This window comes from Camellia sinensis, chromosome 11, assembly GCF_055761805.1.
Source record: "Camellia sinensis isolate YWXY chromosome 11, ASM5576180v1, whole genome shotgun sequence".
Lineage (NCBI taxonomy): Eukaryota > Viridiplantae > Streptophyta > Magnoliopsida > Ericales > Theaceae > Camellia > Camellia sinensis.
The window spans coordinates 122474176-122493748 of record NC_138971.1 but is presented as its reverse complement, the minus strand read 5'-3'; the positions used below and the strand labels follow the sequence as shown (position 1 = coordinate 122493748).

Below are 19573 nucleotides of genomic sequence, written 5' to 3'. Positions count from 1 at the left end.
CATGCAGTCAGTCATCCGAATACACCAATTTCTATACTAAAATGATAAAAATAACAACTGTATCATTAAAGTATTATTATTTTTCATTTATTTTCTATTATTTATTATCTTAATTTAACAATAACAATAGCATGATAATATTTGTCATTAAAGATGTACTGATTACCCCTCAAAAGGATGATGGAGAAGTAGACATTTAGCTTTGACTGGTTTCAAGGTTGGGTTCGGTGCATGTACTTCTCTCTCTCTCTCTCTCTAATAAATAATAAAACTGACTAATGACCCCAGCTTTTAGAGGGAATAAATAAATAAAAAAGATAATACTTTAATCACATCATATATTATACATACACATTGTAACATCCACCCATACTTCATCTCTCTCTCTCTCCTATTTTTTTTTGCCCTATCTATTAGGGTTCCAGTGACCTCTCTTTCCTTCCAATTCTCTCATGCATTCATCGATTGACGCTCTATACGTTGCATCGTCCGTGTTTTTGTTCTTGGATCTCCTCTTTTTTGCTCTCCATCGAGAGTTTTTGGGGCTTGATCGCTTCAATTTCGACCTCCCTAGGTTTTTCCAACTGTTCGCATGTCGAAACTCTTCGATTACAGTGGTAAGCCTCCTATCTTTTTGGGTTTTTCTTCAATTCTGTACTCTAGACTTATCTGCTTGTGGATTCATTGAATTTTGGTGTTCCCTGTGATGTTTTACTATGTGGGTTGAATTTTTCTTTCTATAATTGTGATGATTTTTATTCAATACTTGATCTTTATCGAATAGGGGGTTTGATGATAAAATTTGTGAAACTTGGTAGTAGCACTTCTTAAGCTTTTTGTTAGTTTTATGTCTTCTGTTTCTCTAATTAGTTCTAAGATTGCCATATTTGTTATGAAATTCAAGTTTTAAGACCTGTTAATTAAAAGTCGTGGACATGTCTTCTGAAATTGGTAGAGTAATTTGATCTATTTTTTTAGGAACTGTTGATGGTTTCTTTGTTATCTTCTGATAATCTGGAAAAAAAAACTTGTTACTAGTACAGGTAAATTTATAAATTGTATGATTAGAATTGATGAGAATATAATTAAAAGAGTTCCTTATAAGAAAAATAAAAATAAAAAACAAAAACAAAACTTAAAAGTGGTGTGTTTTAATATTTACTATATTTCATGGGAAGGTTTTATTCAAATAGTTCTGGCATGGTATGATATATCCATCCGAAACCCAGACCTATATTTGATTGGGCTTGCCTGTGGTTTGCAGCTCATACTGATGATATATTTTATCTAACATGCCTTGGATCTATAAGCAAACTTGCATGTGTTGTGAGAATTTAATTTCTTTGAGTTTGTGAAGTATGGTAAACTTCTTTGCTAAATTAGTTTCTCATATATTTGTTTCCAGATGGTAATTTTTGTCCTGGGGGATCAATATACCCAAATCCCAAGGAATCGAATCTCTTTTTGTCCCTTGGCCATCATGTTGATGTCTATTTTCCTGTTTGCAAGAGGTCTCGCATCAGTGCCCCTTTTGTATTCAGTGAAGAAATTTTTGAGGAGAAGCAGCCAGCCTCCATTGAAGTGCTTCCTGACGAATGTCTCTTTGAGGTCTTCAGACGTCTCCCTGGAGGTGAAGAGAGGAGCATCTGTGCTAATGTTTCCAAGCGCTGGCTTATGCTTTTAAGCAGCATTGGCAGGGATGAAATTTGTGCCAAGAAAACTGATCCATCTTTTGAGATGGAGGAAAAGTTTCTCCCCAATAAGGCACATGAGTCCTCTGAGTGTAACAAGAAGGGTGGGATTGTTGGTTCTAATGGTAATAAAGTTGAAGTTGAGGCAGAAGATGAAGAGATAGAGGGTGATGGATACCTTTCCAGGTGCCTTGAAGGGAAGAAAGCTACAGATGTAAGACTTGCAGCCATTGCTGTTGGAACTGGTCACCGCGGAGGATTGGGCAAGCTTTCTATCCGAGGAAGCAATTCTACTCGTGGGGTAACAAACATTGGCCTCAAGGCAATTGCACGTTGCTGCCCTTCGTTAAGGGTTCTTTCTCTGTGGAATGTATCATCTGTTGGAGATGAAGGCCTAGTTGAGATTGCCAATCGGTGTCACATGATAGAAAAGCTTGACCTCTGCCAATGCCCAGCGATTTCCGACAAGGCTTTGCTGGCCATTGCAAAGAATTGTCCCAATCTGACCTCTATAACAGTTGATTCTTGTTCAAACATCGGGAATGGAAGCCTGCAAGCTGTTGGTAGTTACTGCGGCAGCTTAAGAAATGTTTCAATAAAAAACTGCCCACTTGTTGGGGATCAAGGAATTGCAGGTCTCCTGTCATCAGCCAGTTATTTGTTGACGAAGTTGAAGCTACATGCTTTGAACATCAGTGATGTGTCTCTTGCTGTTATCGGACACTATGGCAAGGCAGTTACTGACCTAGTCCTCAGCGGCCTCCAAAATGTGAGTGAGAAGGGCTTCTGGGTCATGGGCAACGGTCTGGGTCTGCAGAAGTTGAGATCCTTTACAATTATCTCTTGTCAAGGAGTGACTGATATAGGGCTTGAAGCAGTGGGTAAAGGTTGCCCAAATCTGAAGCAGTTTTACCTTAACAAATGTGCATTCTTATCAGACAATGGATTGGTATCTTTTGCCAAAGCTGCAGTGTCACTTGAGAGCCTTCAATTGGAGGAATGTCACAGGGTTACCCAGTCTGGGTTTTTTGGTGCTCTCTTAAACTGTAGTGGAAAATTAAAGGCTCTTGCTCTGGCAAACTGTCTGGGGTTTAATGATTTTGTCTTGGGTTGCCCTTTAATAGCGCGTTGCACCTCCCTGCAATCTTTATCTATCCGTAACTGCCCTGGATTTGGCAATGGTAGCTTGGCCATGTTGGGTAGATTGTGCCCCCAACTACAGCACGTGAACCTCAATGGGCTTCACGGAATAACAGATGAGGGGGTTCTCTCACTCATCGAGAACTGTGAGACTGGCCTGTTAAAGGTTAATCTTAGCAATTGTGTGAATTTGACAGACAAGGTGGTTTCAGTCTTTGCCAGGTTGCATGGTGTCACTCTTGAACAGCTGAATCTTGATGGTTGCAAATATGTCACTGATGCCAGCTTGGTAGCAATTGCGGAGAATTGCTTATTTTTAAGTGAACTTGATGTTTCTAAGTGCGCAATAACTGATTCTGGCATTGCAGCCTTGGCTTGTGCAGAACAGCTCAATCTGCAGATCCTTTCAATGTCTGGTTGCTCCTCCATATCAGACAAGAGCTTGACCAGTTTGGTAGAGTTGGGTCAGACTCTTGTGGGGTTGAACATCCAGCACTGCAATGCAATAAAAAGCAGCACGGTTGACCTGCTTGTGGAGCGCCTATGGCGCTGTGATATCCTTTCCTAAGCAGGGACCATTATTGAAAGCCCCTTTCTGGACTCTAGATCGCAATGGAAGTGAAGGGGTTGAACATATTTAAGGAGTTCCAGTCTAGTTTAATTTTGTGGGTAACAGTACTTCGTAGTTTTTGGATCCATCAGTTGTGGGTCTTCTTGCAGTCCAGTGACCTAGTTCCTTTTTTTCCGGGAGAGTATGGCCTAATACACTTTTTTTGCAGCTTACCTTCCATTAGGATGCTGTTTGAAGAATTTTGTGGTCTTCCAAATGGAGGGTTCGCCTCGTCTTCATGGCCATACTTTCCTGAGAATACAGCTCTGGGTTCTGGTTCTAGCAATTATTCTCTTCCACCGTCATTTTCTGTTGCTGTGTGGTGTTGGAAGTTAGCTAGTGTTTTAGCGTAGCCATGCATCGATTATGCCATCATGCTTAGGCTAAGCTTTCTATCAGCTCGTCTTTCGCTGTTTGTCAGTCTGTCCACGTTCAGTTTTACCCAGTCTTGTGATGGTTAGTTCTCTTTTTATTTTTCTTTTTACCTTTCAGGGTGGGTTAAGATTACTTGTATCTCTTCGGTCTATGGTTACTTTTGGCAGTTCAAAGTTTGTGGCCTTGCTTTCGTGGGCTTTGGCCGTGACAACAGTTTGATTCTGTTTGCCACGACAACCCTTGGGTTGTTTTTTGTTTTATTTATTACCAAGCCCTAGTTTTTGCAGGCTTCACCTGTTCATGAACTGTGTATTTTGATAGTGTGCCTCTTTGTACTTCTGCATATGTAGTAATCTTGAATAAAAGTTGGGAACCTTTTTGTTATAATGAGATTGTTCTTTGCTGTTAATTTTGTAATTGCTTTTGACCCTTTGTTTTCTGCTTCGTTTGTATTGTTTTGTTGAGACCCTCATTCATATATCTAGGCACAGTTGTGGTTTTACCTTCTATTTGAAAGTTGTGATAGAAAAAATCGGATAAACTTTTTAGAAAGATCAAGAAATATTATTGTGGAAAATAATACTTTATTTGTCTCTTGTTTATATATGATGGGAGCTTTTCTGTATTGAGCCTCTTCTTAGATGTTAGTGGCAGACATAGTTGGACTTGCTTTTGAGAGAGTTTATAATAGCAAATCAAACATTATTGATGTCAAATGAAAATAATTGTTGATAATTGTTGCTTGGAGAGCTGAACATGGAAATTATGAGATTCAGTTTCCTTAATCAAACAAGCTACCTCCACTTCTCGAAGCTGAGATGAGCTCTGTATATGTGAGGTATTACTGCACAAGCCATACGATTTTACATGAATTATTTAAAATAAATCGAATAGCTGTATTGAACACCCAACATTTAAACAAGGATGCACATGTTTTTGATATTTTCTAGTAATGTATAATTGCACAATTTGAACCCGACCTTCAATTCTAGGTGAGGTTATAATGGATATATTTAGTGTACAAATTATCGTTAAATACAATTCAAAATGGAGGAAGGTCAAAAGGAGAGGAAGTAGCTGCTAATAAGAAAAATTAAAATTATAGATTTTATCACAGGATTAGGAGAATTCTATAAAATGACTATTAAACTAACATATTGTATTGGACGAATTGTTGGACAACTAAAAAACATATAGATAAGATGAGTGTTGTTAAGATGAGGATGTTAAGGTGGATGTGTGATAAGACTAGAAAAAAAACAGAATTAGGAATTAGTATATTCATGAATGAGTGGGAATAGTATTGATAGAAGATAAGTTAAGAAATGATAGATTGAGATGATTTGGTCATATACAAACGAGAACAACATAAGCGATAGAGAAGAGATGCGAGAATTTATGTAGCCGATTCCATTTGATGAAACTTAATACTTGGTTTGGTTTCATATACAGTCCAAAATGGCCCATTGTTAGCACATTAGTTGTTGCATAACCTTCCTCAAGGGCTAGTCAATAAGAAACATGAGTTTAGAAGTATGGTCATAATCTCCTTCAAGAAGTTATCAAGGCAGAAGCCAATTTCTCAAGTCTTGGATAATTGTGTTCTACTCATCTCAAGGCCTGACGGATGTAGTAAACCAGCCTCGGTACTACCATTTCCTATCTACTGATGGTTGACTGACTCTCTGACATAGCCAAGTAAAAGTAACTTCTTGATATAGTGATGAAAGCTTCATTTTCAACCTCTAAAAAGCCTCTTCGCACTTCTGATCCTACTAAAAAGCCTTTCAGAGGGTTCTTTAAAATGGCAAACTTGAGATTCCAATCGTCAACTTCTTTGAACTTGGTCCAATATGCCTCCTCTTCCTTTTTATTCTCCTTTTGTTGTTCTTTCCCTCTTCTATTTGTTGTTGTGATTGTTTTTAGATTTGAATCAAACTGGATCCTCTCCAACCTTTAGTTTTGAACGTGCTGCTCTTATTTCATTTTTATCGTTTCTGCTCCTCTGTTCATGTCCTCTGTTCTACCCATTTTCGATGAGTTCATGGGAGTTGATTGTGCACTTTATTCCGTGTAGAGAGAGTTTAGCATAATCAAACCTACAATTCCCCATTTGTGAGTTCTGGTTTATAGGGAACCATTTCTAGAGGATGTCTTAAGATATCCCCTTGGCACAATCATTCTTCAGGTCTGATCCCTTGGATCCGGATGACGCCAAGGATCTGGCTACTAGTTGAAAATGGCATGAAAATTATGTTGAAAAAAATGGTTTTTTTGATGATTTTAATGTGAAATTAAAGTAGGTCCCACTCATTGATTAAGGTGAGATTAAATGGGATTCTTTGTAACAAGGTCTTTATACCACCAAAAAAAAAAAAAAATCAAAAACTATTAAGAATTGAATGAGAAATTGTCTCATAAAGATGGTCTCATGAATGAGGTTTTGGGAATTGTGTATAACTACCAATCTCATATTGATTGTAGAAGAAAGCTTTGATGGGTATTTAAATCTCAAGATTGTTACAAGGGTATGAACCCTTTGGAACATCCAAATTTTCCGAAGGAAGGAAGGCATGGATGCTTCAAGGATGGGTTTGGGCTACGACTATGGTCTAAGTTGATTATGGAAAAATTTCTACGCGCGTGTCGCTTGGACTGGACCAGACCGGGCCAGGTCTTGGTTCGTGGGTCTTAGATCTTAGGCTTGAGACTTGCTGGGCCAAATTCATGGTCCACCAACCTAAACTTTTTGGGGGCCAAGTCTGCTACAGATATATCCCCGTGTGTACAAAATATATATTATTGTCCCATCAGTTTTGGACTATTACTCTAGCAATTTTGCAAGGGTAATGACCATTAGTTGCCAGCCTTCATGGGCATTAGTGGCTAGCCTTCATGACTAGAGGCTCTTCTTCTCTCTTCCATGGTGTATAAAAGGAGACCCATCTCCCTTAGCGTTTACACAGATTTTTTGCTTCCCGAATATACTAGTCAGTTTGCTTGTTTATATAATATATTATTCCTGTGTGAGAGAGTGCTGCCACTGTCAATTCACCAAAACTAACAGAAGGTGCTTTTACGTTAGCCGGTCTAAGCCATCTTATCTTAGGAGACAGAAGTCGACGTTCCTCCAGCACCTACAGTGAAGTGGCTAATATGTTTTAAGGATACTGTGGTATGACACAAAATTTGATTTGATTTTTCTTCTTTCAATATATTGTGATATGTATTTCTATATTATACTCTAGAATGGAATATGGACTTATTTGATGTTTTATTATTTAGTTTAATAAATCATGAATCTATTTATTTTGTTCCAATGACCTATGTGGATAACAAATTAGTCTTATTTTTCACGTCAAAAATGGTCAAACCAACGATTTAAAGTCAAATGCATTTCTTTTCAAATAATTACCTAAATCCATCACACGAATAGCATGGATTTTTATTTTACTCCCCAATAAACTAATTAACTAAAATTGAAGGTCTCAAAAACTAGAACAGCCACTTAAAGTTGTTTTAGGAAGTGACTCATAAGCAAACTTTTTTTACTTATTACGAAAAAAACATGCAAAAAATAAAAATATGATGTGAATCAAATAAGTCAAAAAACCAATAAGTTGGCTTAAAAGCCATTTCCTAAAAGAGACTTTTAGTGTTCAAGTATCCATGAATGACTCCATATATAAGAACTAATCCATCATCACTGAAGAACTCAACTCGGGAACTAAGGCACAGAATGAGATGGTAAGCTGCCACTTTGTCTGCCCCTACTCATCATTATTTTAAAATTGCTGCCTCTACTTGAATGCATGCATGACAAATTATAAAATATCAATCGGATAATCTTATGTCAAGAAGGGAAAAAGGCAAAAAAAGAAAAAAGAAAAAAGGGATAATCTGGATAAAAATATATATCACATCCTTTAGTGAGGTCAGCTTATCTAAAAGGGGTATGATCACATGAAGTTCTCTAAGTTCAATGGTTATGATATGATCACGACTTCAATAAAAAATGGCTTTCAAGATTTTTAAGTAATTTTGTGCAGCCAGGGGAGGTAGCATAGCAAAAACAACAAGGCTTCTAGGTCATGTGCATAGTTATAGGTTTCTCTCTTCTTCCACTTTGAAAAAATTCAATTTGAAAAGAACAATAAACAGCAACAAGGCTGCCAAAGAAACACCACCAGAAAACAAGGATGCATGGGCCTTACATATAAGATTGGTGAATTCAAAGTTAAAACTACCAGCAAAAGTTGGTTACAGATTCACACAGAGTACCAATAAAGTCAAAACTCACACCATCTTAAATAATACAACCACATGCCTGCCATCTTCACACACTAACACTGTCAACATACATGCTTCTGGACTAGAGATCAGTACTCCCTTGAGTGCTTTGCTACCTCAGCCTGCGAAGAAACGTCAAATAATAAGAACTACAATTGTGGATTTTGATTATACAAGAAGATGAGTTCCTGAGAAGAACACGTCATTTAAGAAGATTTTGATTTCGACTACTAGACAACACTACTTTAAAGTGCAGATGGATCCATTTCATCCAAGTGTGTTCAATCAATTATGTTTATTTAAGTGAACCCCAACTTTCAGAATTATTAAAATTACATCAAAAGGAACAACCATAAGATGCAAGTCACAATCTGAATTTTCAACTTGTGTTGGTATATTTCTCAATATTCAAGTCTTCAAATTGTGTCAGTATTTCCCTAATATCAAGGTTTTCAATTTACATATTCTGAATTCATAAAATTGGACATCAACAGTTTGCTCCTCATAAGCCCCCATCAAAAGAAACTATGATGGACAGGATCATTTACATAAAAGGACATCATTGAGTAGTGTCACATTTTAACCACCAAACAAATTTTATTTTAAGATACAGTGACAACCATGCTACAAATTCCTAGGATGCCATTTTGTTTTCTACTCTTCAACAAGAAACAATAGAAAGAACCACAATCTATTCAGAATTATATTTAAAAAAAACATTTGCTTGGAATATCATAAGACCAATATATCAAGTATATGTGTTCAAAAAAAAATATATCAAGCACACACACATGTACCAATCCCTTCTCAATCGAAAGTTGTTTTTTCATGTATCTAAAGGTGAACCTTTCTATAAAAATAAATAAAGAGAAAAAAAAATAAAAAGATAAAAAGAAAGAACTACAGATGTAATGAGAAGAAATATAGGCTCTGTTTGGTAGAGTTTTGGAACTTTAATTCCACCCCTTGGTTTGCACATGGTGTTTGCTTACAGTCTTCAAAAATTGATTCCACACCCACCTTTCAAAACATGTCTACCCGGTCATCCTCCCAGACGTTCCCCCGGACGTCCGGCTGGTTGACCAAAACAATGTTCATTTTTTTTTTTGGCACCTATTATTTTTATATTTTAAATAAAAAATATTTTAAATTTTTTTAAAATTTTTTTTATGAGCTTTAAATAGAATTTTAGGTTGTGTTTGGTTATGAGTTATAAATTTTTTAATCAAATATTATATGTCACATCACTCAATTCAAAACTCATAATCAAACAAAATTTTCACACTCAAATCATAATTCCAAAACTCACAAATTCAAAATACAACTCTATTCTCAAATCATAATTCTAAAACTCTACCAAACGCAACCATATGTTTTCCAATTAATATATACTTTCATTGGTCAAGTGGCAAATAGTGACAGTGCGACACCTCAATTGATAGAGTTTAATTTAAACTATGCTACCCGGAACACAGACCAGTACATTGAATGAGAAGACAAATAGGAAAACAAGAAGCCAAATAATATAAAAGGCAATGCTATAAAGGTAGGCTATTTTATCACGTGGTTTTAATGTGTCAATGTATTTCTAAATAAGAGAAATACATGATATCGAATTGATAAATGTACAATTCCTCTAGTAAAATCTTCAAACCATGCAATAACTAACAACATAAAACCAATTGTATCCAAAGTAAATTTACTTCATTGTGTACTAGAGCCCTTCTCTCAAGGTTCTCTAAAAGGCCTTAGTCAATTCCTCCTCTTTCATTTGACCAATCACCACACTGATTGAAATGATATTTTCCGTTAATCTATTTTAAAAGATACTTTACATTAATCTATTTTACAACTAGTCACACAATGAAACAGAAACAAGCATAAATGTGCCATCCAAGTTCCAATAAGACAATATCTGTATTTTTCATCATTTGCAATATATTTTACTATCGTCATCCAAATGAAAATCGCAAACTAAACTTGAGATAATATAAAAACAATTTATTAATTTTTATCTCATATTTTAGCTGTATATTTTTTGTTGGAAACAAAAATGGGATAATCGGTAGGAGATCCTACCAAGTGGACTTCTTCTTGTAGTACGTCAGGTCCCATGATCTATTCATTAACCGATGAGGTCCTGTTGAGTTTAACTCTAGGTATCTTAAATCCTTTTTCAAAAATTTCTAGTAAAGATTCGGACTGATTTGTCCCATACTGTGTCGCTCAGCAACAACACTCATGTTGTGATTTTGCTGAGCTGTCAAGTTAGTTATTTTATGGTTTTGACGAGACAATTGTTGCTGACTTTAGCATCGGTGGCAGAGATTTCAGGAAATTTATTTTCATCGTTCAATATTTTTCCCATACCTAGGGCTACACAATTTCTCTCAGTATCCATGTAGTCTAGTAGATTTACCCACACACTAAGAATATAAAAATGGTTAGCAAAAATAAATTTCAAATGAAATTGAATAGACGGTGCCACACTACTAACAATAATACATTTATAATTAAAAATCTTTCTACGTCATAAACATGATTGTTAGAATCTTACAATTTATGATTTCATACGATTTGATACAAGTTTCAAGCAAAACAATTCAATTCGTGCAGTTAAATCTTAAATTTAGTGAATCTTACAATTCAATTGTGATTCAAACAATTCAGTTTTGTTTGCATAAAGCATGAAACGTCTTTTTCATAAAAGAGATCAACTAATTGTATTGACATGTGGTTTTATTTGTATAAATATATATACAATTTAGTCATATTGCTATTTATTTCATTTTAAACGCCATATTTGTATTCTTAAATGTAAATACATATATAAAATTATATACTATGCTAAATAAAGTGAATATTCGCGATTCACTATTTTAGCAAAACAATTCACAATTCGATTCGTGAACACAAGGAATGTTACAAATCCAAGTTTGGGCTTCAGCAAGATCAATTAAAAATTAGATTTCCCTTGAAGCAAACATTAAAAATACACACACCTTATTTAACCCCCTAGCGTATAAATAAAATATTTCATTTCCTAATAATCAAGCTAGCTTCAAAGTTTCGGTGGAGGAAATGTTGAACCATGAAACCATGAGCATCTAAAAACAGATAAAATCTAAAATCCCTACAATCAAAGTTCATAGTTGCAAGAAGAAAGAAGAGATGTCACCTCAAATGCATTCTTCAGATAATCAAGCTCCTTGTCTAGATCATTGATAGCCTGATTATATGCTTGCATGGGTGATGATTGGCTAGTTGTGTGAATCTGCAAGAGGACCCATCAATACCAGAACATATGCAGGATTTCAACCAAAAAGAAAGAAAGAAACCTTAAGCAGGACCTATCACACAATACACTTTCACTTGGTTCACCAACATATATAGCAATACCCTAACGTAAAAACAGTACATGCCAAATCAAACCTATTGCAAAAACAACAACAATAACCACCTTACTTAATGACTAAAATAAAATTGAATGTTAAAATTAGTAAAGCAAACTGACTCTCATAGTTACTTTATTGAACGGGAATGTCTAAACCTAAACAACAACATAAGCAACAAACTGAAGCACGTTGAAATTATGAACAAAATGAGATTATGGGACCAATCAAAAAGGAGGTCCCACCCCTTTACTAAAACAGTACAGGTTTTGGGAAACTATAGTCATATCCAACTGGATGATTTGGATATTACACGAAAAAGCTGCATTTCAGGGGACATTGCGAAAGATTTACTTCTCCTGGCTCAGGTCAGTTCTGCTGCTGGTCGGGTAGTCATTTTCACATTGCTTATGTTGTTCATGTAATTAGTCAGTTTGTCTCTGCTCTCATTCTACTCACGAGGCTACTCTGCGCAATTCACGCTATGTTTGTGGTACTATATTAGAGTTTCCTGTTGTCATTTATTTCCTCTTTAACCTTTCCAACCTACATTGACGCTAATTGGCTAGCAATGTATCTGGTCACAAATGCACTACTAGTTTTTGTATTTATTTATTTATTAGTGACTATCTTTAAGTCCTAGAAAAGAAAGAAACAATCCATCACTGCTTGAGATCAATTATCATTTTGTTCATCAGCATCTCCATTTGGGTAGTATTATTGATCTAACTTGTGTCCTCCTTGCAGCTTGCAGACTTACTCAACAAAACTCACACTTTATTTTGCTTTCGGTCTTTATTTGACAAATTTTTTATATTAGTTAGCTCACATCATGAGTTTGAAGGGGTGTGAAAAATATATTTTTGGTTTATTTGTAATTTCACCACCATCTTAATTTGCTTGAAACCTCATACCTCCACCCATATCTGCTACTCCTAACAAACTCCAATGGTGTAATGTTTCATACCCTGCAAATAAAACTCAGGGTGAACATTCTGATATGGTATCTATCTCACTCTCTATGTAACTTGATTTTATTCTTTACAGTTGTTCCACCGAGAGCCCAAGAAATCATTGCTCCTATTTTACTTTCAAATCATTTTGAAATCCCTTCAGTCATTAGGTTTTGTAAAATAAAAAGAGGCAGGTATATTAAATCAAGTATTTAATCCATCCTTGATTAATCAAACATTAAGCAAACTCCTCGTGTGGCTTGTAACTGTCCCTTTTCTTGGAATTCTTCCTCTTCTATCATTCTTCAAGTCTCTCCAAAACCAAAAAAAAAAAAAAAAAAGGAAACAAAAATTTAAGAAAAAGGGTATTTTTATTGTCCCCAAAATTGGCACTATTGGCCCTCAAACAAAACTTATGAAATTCTAAGTATTTATTTATTTTTTAAATGCAACAAAACAAAAGCTTGTTCACATTAAGCCATATTTGAACCCTAACTAAAAATCATTCCCATTTCAAAATGCATTAAAATACACGAAGAACGAAGATACTAACCCTAACAATGATTTTGTACTGCAGAGGGTGAGGAAGCTTGTAGCCTGCAAAGAGTACATTCTCGTCCCTGTGCAACTGCCTGTTAAAAAAAAAAAAAAAAAAAAGGGTTTTAACATTAGGGTTTATTTAAGTAAGCTGAATCAAAATGCCCCCAATCGAAAGAAGAGTGAATTGGTACATGCGAACGATGTTTCCGATTGTGTGGTCTTCTCTCTCGATGGTGAACGAAGCTGCATTTATAATCTTCGTATCGCGTTCATACGAAACCCTGTCATTTGCAATCAAACATCAATCAATCAATCAATGCGTACCATACAATTCAAATATACAGATACATATACCGATACAAAATTGTAGTGCGAGAGAAAAGATTACTTCTTGGTGCCCTCGGGGACGACAAATCGCTCGTAACGATCCGGAGCATTCATTCTATATCTCTATCGCGCTCTCTCTCTCTCTCTCTCTCTCTCTCCCTGTCTCTCCAATTAGACTATAACCTTCGCTCTCATGTTTTGAAACCATTTTCCCATTTGGTAACAGTGACCCAAATCTAACCCGCAACCCGCCCGGAAAACTCGGGTTTTTCTTACGATAGGTTATAAATACACTCCTAATCTATGATTTGAAAAATTAAAATGGAGAATTACACTAATAGTTCTGGTAGTTCAAAACGTGTATTATTTTAGTTTTTAACTTTTTAATTGTAATATATTTTATTTTAAATTTTGAATCTTGTTTTAATAAGAATAATTGAATACGTTGTTTCCTTTTCAAACAGAAAATGCTATAATATAAATTAATTTGATAAAAATAAATGTTGAAAAGATTTTTTTGAATTTTTAAAAATTATTTCTACCTATTAATAATAAAATTACATAAAAATTGATATATCTTTTATTTTTTTACCAAATTAATTTTTCATATGTGTTTAGATAATAATAATGTAATAGATGGTTGTTTTGTTGATGTTTGTGGATGATTATTATGCAATAGATAGTTGTTTTTTATTGTTAATTTCGGATGGTTATCATGTAATAGATGGTTATTAATATTTTAATATGTAATCAATATGTTTAATATATGAAATATTTTTAATTTTTAATTTTGGATTTTTTTGATTAATGGATTAGTTTAATAATGATACCAAAATTATCGTCACTATACTTGATTTGAGTTTTTGAGACTAGTTTTATAATTTTTTTTGAAAAAATAAAAACTAATTTAACAAAAATAGAGATAAAAAAATTAATTTTAAAAAACTATTTCTACCCTCCCAAAAGATAAAATTATATAAAAATGATTTTTAAATTTTTTTTTTTCCAATTTGATTTTTTAATTTTTAAAAAAAAATTCCAAAAATCAAACTAAACAAAACTTTATAATCAAGAAAGTACCAACGTTATTTATGAAAAAAAAAAAGTCATTACATTTTAAACAATATACAAGTTAACTAATACAAAATAAATTATATGATGACTTTAAACTTAAAATGGAGAATTGCAAAACCAGAAAAAAAATCTTAGTGTATAGATTAAAACAATTTTATAAATCAGTGAGAATCTTTTTAAGTATAAGTTTGAACGGTGAAAAGTATATAAAATAAATTCGATAAATTATACTGACATTCCTTGGGCTTGGTCTAATGATATCTCATCCTTTGACATTTTGAAAATTATACTCTCACCCATGTAGTTAATAGACTTGTTTCACAAACTCTCTGCTTATATAAAATGTAACAATTTCTAATAGAAAAACAAAAGAAATTACATTGAAAAAAAAAAAGTAAAGCAAAGAAAAGGAAAAAAAAAATAGAGGAAGTAAAGCAAATCAAGAGTGAATGGGTTCAATGTTTTCATTCGATTTAAATAATTATAATGACAAGGCAATTACTGTAATTTTCCAAGTATCAAGATATAATATGTATTAAATCTAAACATTAGAGGTGTAAGTATAAATTATCCAAATAAATTTCACTTATTTATAGTTTTGATCCTTATCTACACTGGACCATGACCACTATTACCACTGCAACTATCTTCCAAATCTTTAACCACCAGCGCCAACCCACACAGTGAATCGAGGACTCATTTACCATTGCAAGTGTTGGAGTAATTTCATCAAAGACTATAAGAAGGGGACTCTTTTTTAGATCAATCCCACATCACAAATTGACACCATTCTGAGGCAAAATTGTTTTATAGTATACTTGGCATCACGTCATTGCACCTTTGATCGCCAATAGCGAGGGCTTCTTGCTCCATTTTTTTTTTTCTTTTCTTTTGATCGGCAAATATTAATTGTTAATTGTTAGATTAGTACCTATGAAAGGAAATCTCTCTATTCTTGGCACAGCACTTAAGTGCTTACACTCCCTTAATTCAACTCCCCTAAGGAGAATTGAACCCATAATCTCCTTAAAACTAAACCCTAAGAAAGGCATGGTGGCCAACTAGGTTAAGCTTAGTTGGTTAGGGCTTCTTGCTCCATAGATTGCTAACATTGTCACGATGGTTTTTATTTTGATGGTTAAGCATTGAGATTTGGTTAATAGTGGTTTTTAGACATTTTGGGACTGTAAAATTGGTAAATAGTAGTGATGTCATTTGTAAGGAGTGATGGAGGTAGCAGAAGTGGGGGTCATGTGGTTTGTAGGGCATGATAGCGGTGGCAATAGTGGTGGCAATTGGGTTTGTGGGTGATGTGCTATTGGTGGGTAGAAGAGAAGGGAGGTAGTGATGGTTTGTGGGCTGTAAAGGGGAGTGATGGGGTTGTGTTTACTCTCTCTCTCTCTCTCTCTATCTTGATTTTTGGAGATTCTTCTTTCTATTCATTAATGTGGTTTTATGATTTATAAATACTAGAAAGAAAAAGAAAGCGGAGGTAGTAATGGTTGTGATAAAAATAAGAGTAATTCCAAAAAATAAGAATAACAATTAAATAATACTGGTTAATGTGTATTATTTGGTGTATTGAGATTTTCATATCATTTTTTGATAACGAGTGTATAATAGATACGAATTGTTTATTATTGAGTTATATATAGAACGTTTTAAAATCTTTTTTTTTTAAGCAGTCATATAATAAAACTAAAATATATATTTAAGTTTTGTTAGTAGTGCCTTTAACTACGAGTTATCCCTAATATATATATATATATATAAGAAATTAGAGAATTGTTAGCATCAACTTTAAAACAAGAACACTTGAAACACAAACATTCTCATATCTCATCCAATTTCACATCTCCTACTCCTCTTCCCTTTTTTGTCAATTGGAAATTTCCAATTGAGCTAAATATCAATAGGATTCCATCCCTTACTCTATCCTCCATCTTTGTGTTAATATGTTTTCAATGTTGTTTTCGTTTCTTCTACTTTTGAAAACAAAAACAAATCTAGTAAGAACACCAAATACACCAACTTTACCTTCCCCCACCAACCTAAATCAATGTATAGGCTCCTAAAGGATTGGTCAAAGAAAAAGGGATGTCTTCGCCCTTCAAAGTATTGCTCAATTATTAGAATTTTCATAAACAAGTAAGAGACTTGTACCGATATCTATGCCTCATGTTAAAGAGTTCATGAAGGATCTTCAGTAATAGTTCACGAGCCTTAAAAACCAATATTAGCTTACTCACCTTGGTAGGTACTTGCCACTCTTCAATGGCTCTGATGTCCATCCAATGCCCTAGGAATAGGATTTCTAACGCTATGGCCACTGAAAAATACACTAAAAACAATTTCTCCCAAGTATTGAGTTCAAGATAGTTTTCTCAAAATACTTATCGACAAGGATTGGGCTTTTCTCCAGTCTTTCATTGGACTGGAGAGGTGTTGTTAGATTTATTGGGCTCACTTTTGAGTTCCGTTTTGATAATTAGAACCGTTCATATTTTAAGATTCATCGAATACATTATCCTTGCAAAAAATCAAGTTGATCGAATAACAAAAATCACATGTTCAGATCAGTTTTGTATTAAAAAAAATAAACGGTTCATACAAAAACTGTTTATACAGAAATCACGTGTTCGGATCAATTTTTTTAAAACATGAATTGTCTTACGTGGTTTTAAAAATTAAAAATAGTTCTTGTTAGAAATTTTTTATTTAACAAAATTAATAGAAAAAAATGAAAATTTTTAACTACTCTTATATATAATAATAAAATTACCGTAAATTGTTAAATGAAATATATTTATAATATTATGCGATTAGAAATTTGAAGGGGTGAGATATAATTCTAGAACTACAGGGACAATCAGTATTTTAAGCAAAACTTTAAGGATGTATTTATAATTTATTTATTTTCATAATTTAGCTGCCCATATGAGAGGCCGCTATGGTTAAGAGCAATTATTCACTACCATTGGGGCAATGCCAAGTGGGGCATGGAATAAATTTCCATGGTTAAATATTTGTGCCTTTCCTACCTATTGCAATATCTCATTATAAAAATAATAATACCACAAATCCAAACTTAATTATTTAAAAATATATTTTTTGTGATTTAAATTTATTATATATATCAATCCCACACCACACAATCTCTTTATAGGTAAATTCGGAATAGTTAAGGGTTCATAGCATTTTTCTTATAAAAAGGCTAAATTTTGCTTACTCTCCTCACCAAAAAAAGGAAGACACCCTCTACAAGTCTACAACTACATACATACAAGTCTCAATTGCATCTCCCTTTCGAAGCCTGTTGTTGTTCTGTTTCTTTCATGTCCAATAAAATGCTTTTGAGAAGCGCTTCCACGCCCATCATCAAGAAATCATCATGGGTTAACTTGAAGGAGTTATCTCCACAAGCCCTTGTGAGAAGCTCTTCCTCTTCCTACTTCAACTCTTCTTGGTCACCTGTATCAAATTCTTTCTCTGAAAGGAGGTCCCCTATCTCCTCCATCTCTAATTCAATCAAGAAAATTTCAAGAAAGAGAGAAGAGGCAGAGAATAACCTCCTTCTGATCAGAAGAAGCAGTTCTTCAGCACCAAATGGGTGTTCAGAGGCTGTGTTCCATGACCCAATATACCAAGAAACAATGGTGGTGGATCAAGAACTGGATCAAGACTATTGTTCTTCCCTTGTGGGTGGCAGTGGCAGTGGCAGTGGCGGTGGCGGGAGTGGGGTTGGTGGCGGCGGCGGCGGTGGTGGTGATGAGGGTGACGGTGCGAATGATGGGTTTGAGAGTATAGATGAGTATTATCAGAAGATGATAAAAGCCAATCCTGGAAATGCTCTTCTTCTTGGAAATTATGCCAGATTCTTAAAAGAGGTAAAAAAGGACATACAAACATATTCATACATTTATATAAGATAGAATTCGGAGAGATAATTGAAGAAAATATTAATGGGTTGTGGAATGATATGCAGGTGAGAGGTGAAGTTGAGAAAGCACTAGAGTACTGTGAAAGGGCAATGATCATATCAGGAAATGAAGATGGGAATGCATTGTCTCTTTATGGGGAATTGATATGGGATGCCCATAAGGATGCTTCTCGTGCTCAATTTTATTTCGATCAAGCTCTTCTCGCTTCCCCTCACGACTGGTAAATTTAACTAATCTCTACAAATATTCTTAGTTTGGGGTGAACTCAGTTTCGTGAATATGAATCGGCCTTGTTTCGCAACCTTCAATTTTAGTCAAACAGTCATTATAAATTGTCATAGTTCTCTTTATGTTTATGTACATCTTTTTACAAAAATTTATGTAGTAACTGAAGTTACAATAGTCAAATTGTAATGTATTGCAACTCTGGTGGAATTTTATGAATTGGGATTTCACTAGCCCCCATTGCTAAATTTTTTTTTTTTTGTGTGATGCAGTTATGTTATGGCATCGTATGCTCAATTCCTATGGAATGCCGAAGATGAAGATGAAGATGAAGATGAAGATGAAGATGAAGAAGAAGAGAAAGTTGAAGAGCAAGAGCAATATGAGGAGCTCAATAATGGCAACAGTTCTTCACAACCACCAGCCAATTTCATTCAAGGATTGGCTTTTCCTCCCCCACCTCCTCCTATAGCTGCTCCTTAATACGGATGACAATGGACAACCTATCCTGTGGGTATCTATGGAGACCCAACCCAAATACATGAGTTTTTTTCTTTTTTTAGGGTAAGTGATATTCTTTAAATATCCACAAGGGATGGGTCGGGGATGGGTACCCACTAATTTCCTCATATGCTTTTTTATTTTATTTTTTATTTTTTATATTTTTTTTTAAGATTCACAGCCAAAGCTAAATATACATTCAATCTTTTTTCTTTTATTTATCTATTTATTTTTCAGGTTCACAACTTTTTTTTTTTTTTAAGATTCACAACCAAAGCTAAATATACATTCAATCTTTTTTCTTTTATTTATTTATTTATTTTCAGGTTCACAACCAATTTTTTTTTTTTTAAAACCAAATCTAAATATACATTTAATCTTTTTTTTTTTTCTTTTTTTTTTTTAAGGTTCACAACCATTTTCTTTTTAATTTTTAAGATTCACAACCAAAATTAAATATACATTCAATCTTTTTCTTTTGTTTTTTTTTTAATTTTTGTTTTTTTTTTAAGAT

General features: G+C 34.2%; 3 protein-coding genes across 3 annotated transcripts; 2 read left to right on the top strand and 1 right to left on the bottom strand.

Annotated features, from left to right (window-relative positions):
- Window positions 1–185: 185 nt before the first annotated feature.
- LOC114289089 (EIN3-binding F-box protein 1) lies at window positions 186–4203 on the top strand. Its single transcript, XM_028232741.2, has 2 exons — window positions 186–617; window positions 1406–4203. The coding sequence occupies exons 1-2, from the start codon at window positions 593–595 to the stop codon at window positions 3397–3399; spliced, it is 2019 nt and encodes a 672-aa protein (XP_028088542.2). The 5' UTR covers window positions 186–592; the 3' UTR covers window positions 3400–4203.
- A 3802-nt stretch (window positions 4204–8005) lies between these two features.
- NRPB11 (DNA-directed RNA polymerase, RBP11-like protein) lies at window positions 8006–13581 on the bottom strand. Its single transcript, XM_028232742.2, has 5 exons — window positions 13380–13581; window positions 13183–13272; window positions 13005–13083; window positions 11285–11380; window positions 8006–8228 (listed from the first exon to the last, which is right to left on the bottom strand). Exons 1-5 carry the CDS (start codon window positions 13430–13432, stop codon window positions 8196–8198), a joined length of 351 nt encoding a protein of 116 aa, XP_028088543.1. The 5' UTR covers window positions 13433–13581; the 3' UTR covers window positions 8006–8195.
- A 2480-nt stretch (window positions 13582–16061) lies between these two features.
- LOC114289101 (uncharacterized) lies at window positions 16062–19280 on the top strand. Its single transcript, XM_028232755.2, has 3 exons — window positions 16062–18279; window positions 18378–18553; window positions 18831–19280. Exons 1-3 carry the CDS (start codon window positions 17728–17730, stop codon window positions 19039–19041), a joined length of 939 nt encoding a protein of 312 aa, XP_028088556.2. The 5' UTR covers window positions 16062–17727; the 3' UTR covers window positions 19042–19280.
- Window positions 19281–19573: the final 293 nt, after the last annotated feature.

What these genes read in the sequence shown, in the direction of transcription:
- LOC114289101 (XM_028232755.2), top strand. Translation starts at nt 17,728, where the DNA reads ATGTCCAATAAAATGCTTTTGAGAAGCGCTTCCACGCCCATCATCAAG. An exon ending in ATGCCAGATTCTTAAAAGAG is followed by an intron (nt 18,280 to 18,377) that starts GTAAAAAAGGAC and finishes AATGATATGCAG; the next exon opens with GTGAGAGGTGAAGTTGAGAA. An exon ending in CTCGCTTCCCCTCACGACTG is followed by an intron (nt 18,554 to 18,830) that starts GTAAATTTAACT and finishes TGTGTGATGCAG; the next exon opens with TTATGTTATGGCATCGTATG.
- NRPB11 (XM_028232742.2), bottom strand. Translation starts at nt 13,432, where the DNA reads ATGAATGCTCCGGATCGTTACGAGCGATTTGTCGTCCCCGAGGGCACC. An exon ending in AGTACAAAATCATTGTTAGG is followed by an intron (nt 11,381 to 13,004) that starts GTTAGTATCTTC and finishes GTCCTCTTGCAG; the next exon opens with ATTCACACAACTAGCCAATC. An exon ending in ATCTGAAGAATGCATTTGAG is followed by an intron (nt 8,229 to 11,284) that starts GTGACATCTCTT and finishes GTTTCTTCGCAG; the next exon opens with GCTGAGGTAGCAAAGCACTC.
- LOC114289089 (XM_028232741.2), top strand. Translation starts at nt 593, where the DNA reads ATGTCGAAACTCTTCGATTACAGTG. An exon ending in GAAACTCTTCGATTACAGTG is followed by an intron (nt 618 to 1,405) that starts GTAAGCCTCCTA and finishes ATTTGTTTCCAG; the next exon opens with ATGGTAATTTTTGTCCTGGG.